The following is a 12,621-nucleotide window of genomic DNA, read 5'->3' on the forward strand; positions in this document are numbered from 1 at the left end:
TGTGTGTGTGTGTAGGGGGAGGGAGTTGAGTCACATGATTTCTGAAAAACAGAAACCAATGCCTGGAGAGAAGAGGAGGAGAAACAGGGAAGGAGGATGCAGAAGGAAGGAGGGGGGAAGGGTTTTCGGTTGGTATATGGCTTCTCCTTGTTGTTGTTGTGGCAGATGGTAGCCAGTCATTAGCGTATTGTCACTCTCCTCTGAGGGGCCAGATAACCAGTGAGCACTGCTTGGCGGGGCAGGTGCAACCCAAAAAAAAACACCACACACAGCTCCACCCCCACCACCCTGCCACAGTTGCTGAACTGTGTATATGTACGCACACGGTGTGTGTGTGTGTGTGTAGTGTGTGTGTGTGTGTTGTCTTGGGGTGATGGTGGGAGGGCCAAACTGAAGGTTCATGGGAGTGGTTAGTTCAGTTTCTTCCCAGGTTTGAACCAGAGGATGGATGCGAGAGGAACATTAGATAAAGAGGATTGAATGAGGCCGCTTTTAATGGGAAGAGAAGCGTCAGGAGAATGTTTTACTCTCAAGGAGAGGTGGAATTGGGCAGCCAAGACATTTTGGGGGTAAAATTATTGAGCAGAGATGGAGACTAGTGTGGTGTGGATTTTCTTGTAATGCCCGGATGGAATATCTCCCTTGTCTCTCTCTTCTCAGGGTCTCTCCACAACCACCATGTGGCTTGTTTCAAATGTGGAGAAGACTGACAGTTGTTGGCAGGCAAGAAGGCGTTGCCTGGAGCAACAGGCGCTCTTGGGCCCCATCACCTACCCCTTTCTTGCACGTGCTATCGGGCCCAAAAAACAAACAACGGTTGTACTTATTAGTTGAGGACGCGATTTCCTCACTGGAGCCACATTGAAACGCTAGCCGGAAGGCAAGGTTATGTTACTTATTTGATGTTTGTGTTTTTGAGGGCCGAGGTGCCGTCGCGTCCACTCTCTGTCTCCCCCTTATGTGCTCTTAATTCTCAGGTGCGCAATGAGGACCCAGGGGATTTAAATTCTTAATACCTGTTTTTTGATTTGGTGTTAGTGGAGGGAATGCAGACTATGGTTCTACTCAGGGATAACACGCCCTCGGAATTATTGTTTTCTGGTAGAGCTTGTCTCGTTTGTAACGTCATTGGGGCCATTTTTTTCTCTCTCTCTTTCTCTCTCTCACACACCAGCAACGAAGTGTTGCTGATATTTTGATGGGGGAGGTACGATGCTTGCGCACTGGGTACATCACCCCCCTGATCACGTGGTTTTCTTATTATGTACAAGGACATTTGTTTGTTACAAAAGGCTTATATAACAAGTCACAAACTCTCACTGGAATGACACCGATCGCAATCTCTTTTTGTTTTTTTCCTTTCCTTGTTACTCCTCTAGTCCTCCCCCTCACTCTCTCTCCTCCTCCCTTCAGCCAATAGTCAATTGTCTATGTTGTTGTACATGAAAAACAAAACAGGTCATCCATCCTTCACCATTGTTCCTCCACCTCCCTCTTTCTTCCTCCCCTGCTCTTGTAGCATTGGCCAAAACTCTCCACTAAGTTTACTAAATTTCAATATTTGGGCTCTGTCCTCTGAAACACAAAGGCACCAGGACATAATGAAGTGACAAGACAGTAAGTGTGAGCTTCACAATAGGTGTATGTTCATGTGCCTGGTAAAGTCTTATGTGGTCATAGAATACATTAGCGATCGTCCGCTCCTATGTAAAACTGTTTCATTGGCTTGTTTGTGAAGTTGCTCACAGTTACAAAAAAAAAAAAAGGACTCCTCCAATTCCCCCTTGTCCATCCCACCAGGTTAGAAAAACAAGGGAGCATTCACCCCTCCCAGCAACCTTTGCACACTGACTGCATTCCAGTCCTGAAACCCAGTACCTGACAATTGATAAACAACTGACTCACTTGTTTTTCTGGGGAACCCAATGACTTGCACCAAGCCCCACACTGGCTGCGCTCACAGCGTGAAGAGCCAGCAGAGACAGGGACAAAGAGAGACAACTTGGTGGTGAAACCACAAACAGCAATTAAACTCTTGTATTTCACCATCAGGAACACTGACTCCTGACTCACAATGATCCCGACACTATGTACTTTCTTTTCAAGCAACAGCAACTTCTGACATGCCCCTGCTAGGTCATCTATCCCTGTAAATAATCCCTGCCATTTAGAGACACATGAAAAGCCACTGATGCAACGGTGAACAAAATGGGGTGAAAGGTAATATTTTGATAGCAACTGTTCCTTTCCACAAAGACACCTAGTCATAATGATTGTATGGCTTATTCACACACACACACACCAGCCTCATAGAAGCTAAAGTACACCGTGTTAAAAATAAAAGAACTACAAATACATGTACTTTTTCTAGCTACTTCCACATGCGCATCATGTGTACTACTGCCTGCGTCACTGGATCAGACTAGATGTGTTTTGAAATACTGACGTGGTATAAAACTGCGTCACTGAGGGGAGACCATAGCAGACCATTCACACAAACAGATAACAGCAGCGGGTTTCAAAATAAGATGCCTGCAATATATAATCCATTTAATTATTCCCCTTTTAAGGAGAGCTACAGTCAAGGAATGCAAAAGCAGCATCCGGATATGGATACAGTCGGGTTGTTGTGCACCCAACACTGTTTTGCTATAGTTTTTTTTTATTCCTGAGCTCTTATTTGGAAGGAATCGCGCTCGTTTTCCGGTGATGCTGCTCTAATATCTGTGTGCAGTATGAAGCAGATCAAAGAGCAGGCAAACAGCCCTCCTCAGCATCGAACAGCCCCAAGATGTGTCCATGTGTCATGGGTGTGACGAGTAGGTGACTAATCCTATCTAAACATCACACAGCCTACACCCAACAGCCAAGTTCATAACAACTTCCCTTCCCTCGGCTCCTGTCTGCGTTTACCCACCGACAACTGTTATTGTAACAAACACACACACACACACACGTATGGGTATGTAGGTGTAACTGTGGATGTAAAACGGACGCAATAACTGATTTACGCTGTTTGCTGCATTTGATTGCGTAACATTAGATGTTGTATATTTGTGACGTTGCCAGTGGCTATATTTGCCTCTAATTTGAAAAGCAAAGACACAACCTACAAGCAAATAGTGGGATATTTAGGCTAATGTGAAAAGGCATAACACGGCTGCCCAGAGAAACAACAAACACACAGTGTGTCGCTTTTAGCCAGCAGTCAGTGGGTAGAATCCACAGCCAGTGTTTAACACACAGGCTCTACTGCAGACACACAAACGAAGAGACAAAATGAATGAAGCAGTGTGTTTCCAGCATGTTCTCTGAAAGACTATCCTTATTCCCAACTTTGGAATTAAAATGAGCTCAGAAGTGCTGCTTAGCAACGGGTGGCCTATCTCTGCACAGTGTACAGGAGCACTGAGGCGGATCTCTATCCTACTCAAGCCCTGGCACCACTCCCTTCATGAATGAAAACATACGGCATGAATGAGAGTGTGTGTGTGTGTGTGTGTGTGAGACATATATGAAAACACTCACCTTTCACAGCAGCAGCAGTCTCCTTAAATCCCATGCTGGCGTAGGGGCTAGTGTTGAAACCATTCATGCCTCCCTTGCAGCCACATGCTGCTTTGAACCTCAGAAGTCCATCGCAGTCCCCTAACCTGCATCCTCCGAGGTTTCCCTCCATCAAGTTTAAGGCAATGTAGTTAAGTCCATTCTGATAACCAGCAGACATCTCCCTGCACATGGGGCTGTTGCTGCCGTAGTCCTCGTCAGGTCCCTCAGAGCTGCATACAGTGCGGGATACATTCTCCACAGAGGCAGAGCTGTGCCGTTTGGTGTCATGGGCAAAGGATGGGCACACAGGTGTGACAGTGGTGGTGGAGGAGAAGGTCTCAGAACTGTGCCGCCGGCGCCCCTGAGGGTCAGCCCGGATCACTTTAGCACCCCTGTGTGGATCCACAAGGGTGACGGATAACGAAGGACCCCCCAGGAGAAAAGAGTCCAGTGGCACAGGGGTCACCCCGTCCACAATGCTGCTCTCAAGGCTGAGTCTCTGGACACAGGCAGTGGGGCTGGTGGGGAGGGGAGCAGCATCAGTGGTGCAGAGAGCAGGTACAGGAGCACTGAAAGTCATCTCAGTGTAGTCATCCTTGACTAGAGCCGACTGAGACACCAGGCTCACCTGCTGTTGGAGAGGATATTCCTCTACCATCCCCCTCTCCTCTGCCTGTCCCTCTATGCTTTTTTCCTCTTTTTCCTCCTTGCCTTCCTGTGTGTTCTCCTGGGCGTTCACCAGCGTGGGGCAAGCCGAGACTTCAGGTGTGTGGTTTAGGCACCCTGCAGGTGGAGAGCCAAGGTGACCCGGGGAGCTGACGTCAACATTGGCATAGTCTGAGAGTTGCAGGGATCCCTTCTCTGCATTCATTAAAGTCACAGAGGACTCGGAGCTCTCTGACTCTGTGGGTGCCAGCAGGTCGCGGGTAGCACTACTAAAGTCTATGTTGATGTACTCTCCGGGGCTGCGTGGCTCTGAGGGAAGGGGGTGTTCGCTCATACATGGTAGTGTTCTGAGGGACTCCAGAGCCAGGCGGGTGGGCCGACACACCCTATTCCGGTGTACCAGACCTCCATCTGCCCGAGCCACTCTGAGAGGAGATGGGGCGGAGGAAGGGGTGCTTGGTGTCCCTGGAGAGCTGCTGGTAACAGAGTCTCCTGGAGAGACAGGACAGTAGTTGGACTCCTCTTCTATCCGCTGTCTCTGTAAACTCATCACCACATACTGGTCTGTGTCCATGGACCCATTGCGCTGCAACTGGCCTTTAAGTAAGCGTGGTAGAGAGCTGTAAGAATAAGGCTGTCTGTGATGTTGCTGGGGGTGGGGATCTCCTCCTGGGGGACTGAGGATGTAGTCTGGAGGTGTGAAAGACACCAGAGGGTCAACAGGAGACATGTTTAGGTACTCTCCATTGGTGAGTTTTCCATCACTGCTCTCCACTGACATCTTGGTTCCACACCACATCCGCATATAGCCGCTGTCCTCCAGAGAAACGCTCCCGGGGGACTCTGTGCATGGGGCCAGCCCCACTGAAGATGAGTGTGAACGGGGGTTGATGATCTGCTTTGGAGCAGAAACACACATGGGGCTCATGGGCATGTAGGGGTCATCCTTGGACCCTGGTGTCTGAGGCACCACACCCGGCATCATGGGCATATAGCCACTGTCACCTTTCAGACTGCCAGTGCTGATCTGAACATCCCTGTAATCTTCAGGATAGGTCCCTTTAGGCGAGGCTGTGTGACATCTGCGAGAAGACTGGCTTCCACTGGTGTAAGTAGCTCTCATGAGAGTATACTCATCCAGGGAGGCTGAAGATACTTGGGTGGGACCCCTCTGCTGGCGGGGAGTAGTGAGGGAGTACGTGCGCTTTCGATAAGCCTTGTCCAGCTCTGGTAAACGACGGTAACCATCCTGATTCTGCCGCTCCATCACCATGTAGCCATAAAGCTCACTGCCGTCCCGGGAGGGGGGGGTGTCAGCTCTGAGAGACTCGGGTGTGTTGCTACGGAGGGTGAGTGGTAGCCTCAGGTCCCGTGCGTCTGCCGGGCTGGAGCCATACTCCTCACATGATATAAAACCAGCATCACTGGGGGAGCCTGAGAAGGAGGCACTGCAGCTGGAGGGGCGAGGAGCACTGCTGTCTGGGCAGGAGGAGAGATTCCCCAGGCTAGGGGTGGCCATGGGCGGGGAACGAGTCAGGGGCATAGACATGGACTTACTGTGCTGGAGGGAAGAAGATTCAAATGTCCGACAAGGGCGCGTTGTAATGGTGTGAGATCTGCTCAGCAGGGTCCTGTGGACCCCCGGGCTTAGGGGGCTGCCAGTCACTGACATTGGGCGTGTCATGGTGCCATCGCCCTCGCTGGCTGTGCGTATTCGACAGGAGGAAAATTTGCTCACGGGAGAGGTGGCGGCCATGCTGTCAGTGCGCGACCGCCGGGGAAGCCCGGTCTGGCTGGGGGGGAGATTGTTCAGGTGCCGCCGTGTGGGCACAGAGATGGGGTTTGTACCAGATGACTGGCTTTTGCTGCGCGGGCGGAACTCCGACAGCTCCTTCATGGCTTTCATCGCCTCCAAGATAGTCTCGTGGATATTTTGCGCCACCACAGAGTCGTCAGCCTGCATCCACAGCTCCCCCGGCCCCGTGGCTGCAGATCGACCGACCTCAATGAAGAAAAAGCTGTCGGAGTGGCCGCACCTCCGGATATTCATCAGCTGTAGAATGACTGAGGCGACCTCTGAGTTCAGTTTGACAAAGCTGATAGTCCGGCTGGAGAGACAGAGCCTGTACACTCCGGTCAGATTTCTGCTCTGCCCCAGGCCTTTGGATTTCAGATTGACTTGCCATACCTCCTTGTAGGCGGCGGAAACCGGCGTTATTACACCGTAGCTCGCCTCGTCGAAGCCAACCAGCGAGGACGCAGAGTTGGACGCTGAGCCGTCGTACACTTTCCCCTCTGCCATTAAATCCGTGAGCAGCCGGTACCAGCTCTCCTGCTCCTGCTCGTTCTCCGCCGCCACGGCGAAATACTCGTCCTTGGTATAAAGAGCAATAAGATATTTGTGTTTGGCGTCCGCTCTCTTGTTGATATTGAGACAGCAGTCCAGAGGAATAACTCTCTTTGGGGCCGATTTGTTTTTCCATTTCTTCTCGCTCTCGTAGTATTCCAGCCGGGCAGGGAAACCTTCGCTCGGCTCTTTTAAAACGAAAAAGCGCTTGTGTCCGTGTTTCTGCTTCTTCAGATATCCGCATTTCTTGATACTGTTGTTCACGTTCGTATTACCGGGCGATAACGGCTGGTCTCCGGTGTTTGGCGGACTCGCCATTCTCGTGTCCTTCGCTATCAGACACAATGCTTTCCTTCCCTCGAGTTGCTGAAGAAACGACGCGCTTTATTTTAATCCTTTATTTCCGGAGCCGGTTGTGCGTGCGTTCGTCTTCTCCCAAAGCTGAGCAATAAATAACACATGTCTGCTAGTGTCCGGACTGAGGAGTGGGGAGAGTTGGTGGTGGTGGGGGGGGGGAGAACAACATGTGACGATCTACACATCCAGCTCTGGTTTAAAAAAAAAAAAAACGAGGGGAAAGGAGAAGAAAAAATACACACACCGACAGTGGGCGGTGCGCACTCAGCTCATTGGGCTTATTGGTGGAAACTGGATGAATGCTGGAGTGAGGTGGCTCTGTTCAAAGGAGAGAGAGAAGGAGAAAGCCCTCCTACTATCACTCTGCCCTCTTCCGACTCATTTGAGCGTAGTCAGTCAGGACTGTAAGCTTTATTTATAGCACCTCTGGTCCTGTGATCCAGCATTTGACTACTGTGAACATTTTTTTTTTGATTTTTTTTTTTAATCTAAATATACCAAACTACATGTTCCTGACCTACAAAGCCCACATTTGCGTCATTTAAGGAGTTGAGGTGGATTATAAAACGTAAGAATATATAGTAACCAGAGTTGCTAGAGGGTAAATGAAACGTTTATTTTCTCATTCATTCTTAGGTTGTTTTTGTTTTATTCCTATGAGCCTATTCTTATTCCCAGGGATGTTTTTCCACAACCCCTTGACCATATTTTAACGTGTCTGTAGAGGGAGTCCTTACAGCCCTCCTCTCCAGCTGGTAAACAAGCATCACCTAGTTGAGACTGCAGCTCTGTCACAGGAATTTAATATTCCCTCTGTGTCCAGCAGCCAGAATACATCCACGGGTTTAAACGGGGATATTGTAGCCGCTCTTCCCCTTTTAGGTTTTAAGAGGAAACATCAAAGTGTTGGTGATAAACAACTAGTACAAGAGGGCAGATATAGTGCAGTGTGCTTTATTGCGTAACGCGGTCGCCTTCTGCTTTCTTCATGTTTTTCCCCCGGAGGTAGCTGCTCACTTACAGTCCGTTTCCGACTGCTTTATCTGTGTGTTTGTCTTCCCATTCAGAAACAGCGTGTGACGGCGGCGACAGATATAATTCAGGATGACAGCATATGCCCAAAATATTTGAGGTTACAGTAGGTTAGAGCTTTATCTAGAAAAAAAATAGACCCCCAGCTCCCTCCGCCCTCCAAGCGAAACAGGGGAATGACCCATATAAGGTTATATAAAATGTAAAAAAAAACAAAAAAACATCTGATATCATGATGACGCAAAACATTCTCCTGATCTCGATGCGTCAATGGCTGATAATGTGCGTAATGATGAAATGCGGGAGCCAGCTGGGTACCGCGGTGTGGTGGTGGTGATGAAAGTGTGTAGCCGACAGCCAATAGCTTGGCTTTTACTTCCTGGGGGGAATGAGATTCAGCTCTTCCTGCCCAATGCAGGGATGGAGCGCTTTCACTGATGAAAACAGGCTCCATGGGGATTCCTGACAGAGGCGCCCATAGAAATCAAACTTAGCCCTGAACTCTAATTAAATAGGGATTAATCTACATTCCCACTGCCACTCAATGTACATCATCTGTCAATAATCAGTCATATCACTGTGGTTACATGGCTCATGATGATAACATATTGAAAACTGCCCCCCAACACACATACCACAACCCCCCACCCTATATCCCCATTTTCCTTCACATCCCATAGTGCTGGCTCAGCATCAAAACACCCTGTCCTCAGTGGCAAGGTCAATTACTATGCCTGGTGCAGGTCAATTATGCCACAGAAGAAATCATTTGACTTCTACCACCATGGAAAAAGAATCAAATCAGACAACCTCCTGTGAGCCGTCCCTCAAATAACCTTTAGCTTAAAGATTTGCTCAATGGGCAGCAATAAGTAAATTTTGTGTTCCGCTCAGTTGTTTTCTTTTCATTATTTGAGCAACTGTGTTTACCTCGGCTTTGCCTAAAGTGCTATGGAGGCATATTGATATAAATAGATGTAGCAGAGCTGGCTGCCTAAACCTCCCAGGCTCAGATGTCTCCCAGTAGGATAAGGAGGGTTCCCTGTCTGTTGATATTAGGTTTCTTACATGACAGACATGGGCTTGGGTAGGAACTTTAACGCTCTGTGATAACAAACAACTACTGCAAAATGACTATAAAGTGCTTTATGTAACATTTACTGTATCTACAGTTGCTTAAAACTCAGATAAATTATGAATAGGCAGTCCCTGGATTTAAAGCTCATGACAGCTCGCCTTGTATAATACCATGACCTGACAGTGGCAAGATAAACAGAAACTGAGTGGGGGTAGTGTGAAGTGAAAGTAGGGGCAGAAGGAGTGACTCTTTCTTTTTGCATAACCATTGAAGCATAAGAAATGCATATCAGCTGTCTATAAAATACCAGTAAGGTAGGCTACTGGCCCATAAACTGTGCTGCTTGCAAACCCAATCTGGTTGTGTTGTGATACGTCCTTGCCCTTTTCTTAGGTAACTACATGAATATTTATCACCATCCAATTTACACAGCATGGTGCATTAATTTACAAGTTAATTAAACGGCCAGCTGAAGCTGAGTTACAAGGCTTTAAATGGGCCCTCTTATCGTCTCCTGGTACGAGCCCATTAGGTCTTTAGGTTTATTTATTTAGCAAAAGATAGGGGTGGGACTCCTTCTAAACCTATGGATTTATTTTTTTTCTTAGTGATGTCAAAGCTAGAAATTAAAATGTGAACAAACAATCACACGGATTTTCTGAGTTCATTCAGTAGCCAGTCTGAAGACCTAATCTCATTTAGGCTCTTAAGGCTGGCCTTCAAATACAAACAGCCCTGCGTGCCCCATTTGCTGAGTCACAAGCACATAATGTCTCACCCTCTGCACTGTCACTGTGTGCGACGATTAGTTTCATAAGCTTTCATAAAGCAGATTAGAATTGCCGATCTGATGAGATAAGATTAAGGACAAGCAAGAGGGGGGTAAAGATTACGCTCAGCCATACTCCAGTCACTGCCCCATAAGGCCCTATCAAATGAACAGCACAAACATGTATTGTCGGCATGCAAACATCACACACACTCTTTGCCCACCTCATCTCATTAGTCAAAGGCAAAACAGATTATAACTGAAGCCTGTGGTATTGTTTTGATGTTTTGGATTTGAATATCATCCTATTGTTATTTATTATCTGAGCAGGGGATATTTTTGTGGGTTTTTTTTCAGGACTGTTTCATCAGACTGAATTGGATGGATTAACTTTTGTTGCAATAGTAACTTATTAAGTTAAGTTTAAACAGCTCAAAAAACATGCTTAACGTTGTTTTATCAGCTAATTACTAATCAATTAATTACTTTTACTAATCCCAGCTGTAAAACACAGTTAAATACCAAATCGGTTGCATATTTGTTTAATATCTATAATGTGTGTTAATTCAACAACGCCCTTCCCAGATCCCAAATTAATCAATTGGAGTTTTATAATTAGGTTTACTTGACATCACTATAGGATAACATACTGCACATTTGTTTGTCTGCTTTTATGCACAACACATAAAACATGAACAATTTCCTTATTTGTAATAGCAATGCTTTAAGGTCATTTGTATATTTCTTATATCTCCATCCAAGGAAAGGGTAAATGTTTTTCTACATATTGGGTTTTAAGGTTTTTTATTGGGGTCAGAAGAAAATAAAAAATTATTAAAGAAAAGAAAAAGATTTGGCAATTATTAATAATATTCTAACACATACAGCAGTGCCATACCCAGACAATGAGGAAGTAAAGCAAATGTGAGAAAAATACAAGGATTAAAACTGCAAAATGTGGAATCAGTGTCATCACTCTGGTATGCCAGGGTTGGGGAAGCAGTACGGCTCACTATTAAAACCTGCCCTATTTTTTCTCTTTGAACATTTAACATCTTTCCCTACTAACCCTGTAATTTCTTAAACTCAATATTGTAACCAGTTAATAATAACAGGGGCTGTTTTCTGTGCTCTTGAGCACATACAATATAGATTGCTCCGTTCAATCTCTTGTCACCCATAATTGACTCGATTCTCTAATCAATAAAGCGAACGTGAAATTGAAATTTCTCTTCTAGTTAATTTTTGTCCTGATTGATCACAGGCCGGCCGACCTCGAGCACATGCTGTCGAAGAAAGACAGCATGTGCCAATGGAGATCTTTGTATTATTGGACATGACTGCATGCGCCAGTATTGAGCCACAGCACAAGTGATTACAGTTTTGATGACTTCAGTTAACAAACTCAGTGGAATGGACATAATGTATTTCTGATTAATCTGTAAATTAGACACAGGGTAGGCATGGTTGTGTAGAATTGTACTAGGAAGTCAATTATAGTGGTTGCTGTGTTGTATTGAACACCCCACTCACATTGTGTCATGTGCATATTTGATGAAGAAAAGCTGCAGAGATGTTTGCTTTTTACATTTTAACTCATGACACTTTGCTAAGACCTTTCCATACTGTGAAAAATGTCCCTCTTTACTGTTATCCCTACATTATCTCCTCATGGTGTTCCCACCTCTATTTAATAATTTGTTGTACAGACATTCAAAATTACTTGGGTTTTCTCATTTCACAGGTCACTGAGACAGATATTTATTTGATATCCTCATTAGAAGGGACAGGAGACATATCAGGCAGATGCAGCCATTCTTATTTGACCAGAATAGAAACCAATGATAATATGTTTATGTAGGCTGAAGACATACACAGACAACATATTTATTCATGGGCATCTTCCTCTAACAAATGACTCTCCTGGTCCCACAGAGAGCTGTAACAGCAGCTTGCCATCAGAAACATTAGCTCTCTGTAGCTGTGATTAAACAGATATGAATGCATATGATATTCAGGCTCCATAATGCCATCATCAGTCATTTGTCATAATTATGCATTATCTGGAGTCACGTGGTTTGATATAAATGACAATGATACATTAGCCCCCTCTCTGCCTCGGTCAGAACAGGGGGAATCGTGTGACTGTGACAGAAAGAGTGCATGAAATATGAAAGTCAAGTGTGTCTATGTTGAAACAGAATGATTTTAGAACTAACATTTTAAAAACAGCAGTTCATATTTGGACATTTGAGGCAATCGCAGGACTCAAGATGGTTTCCTGATGACTAATAATATATTTTAGCTTAGTGATAAGAGGCAATGTTTGGATCATGGCAATGATAGTTGTATTGCAGCATAGTCATAATGAATATGTAGAGGTTGTTTTTTAGAGTCACAATCCACAGTTAGAGCAGCGGAAGGAAGATTAAAGGAAGGTAGGTGGAATATACAGTATTAAAATTGGAATTGATCTAAGTAGGAGTGTGTAGGAAGTTGCCCATTCCTATTTTATTTGTTTGTGTGTGTGTGTGTGGGGGTGTGTGTGTGTGGGTGTGTTGTGTGTTAAGCATGCATTGATTTTTTTTATGTGACTTAGCCTCAACTGACCTGCTGATCTAATATTCATTTCCTTCTCCATAACACACACACATTCTGTCTTTGTCTTGTCCTCTTACACAAACACACCACACACACACACACACACACACACACACACACACAAGTAAATGCAGTAGTACTCATCCTTGTTTTGTGCTTTTGAGCATCTGGCACTAATAAGTAAATCAAAATGATTTCATTTGAGGGAAAATGGGGTAAATA

At 45.7% G+C, this 12,621-nt stretch overlaps 1 protein-coding gene across 1 annotated transcript in view; it reads right to left on the bottom strand.

Moving 5' to 3' along the window:
• irs2b (insulin receptor substrate 2b) overlaps window positions 1-7,078 on the bottom strand; it is an 11,240-nt gene extending 4,162 nt beyond the window's left edge. Inside the window, exon 1 of the mRNA XM_035676382.1 lies at window positions 3,529-7,078. Coding sequence (XP_035532275.1) covers window positions 3,529-6,880 — 3,352 coding nt within the window. The 5' untranslated portion in view covers window positions 6,881-7,078. The remainder of the gene's footprint in view (window positions 1-3,528) is intronic.
• Between the last annotated feature and the right edge of the window lie 5,543 nt (window positions 7,079-12,621).

The sequence above is a fragment of the Morone saxatilis genome, unplaced genomic scaffold (genome assembly GCF_004916995.1).
Source record: "Morone saxatilis isolate NCDOM2014 unplaced genomic scaffold, NCSU_SB_2.0 Contig5, whole genome shotgun sequence".
NCBI classification, from domain to species: domain Eukaryota; kingdom Metazoa; phylum Chordata; class Actinopteri; family Moronidae; genus Morone; species Morone saxatilis.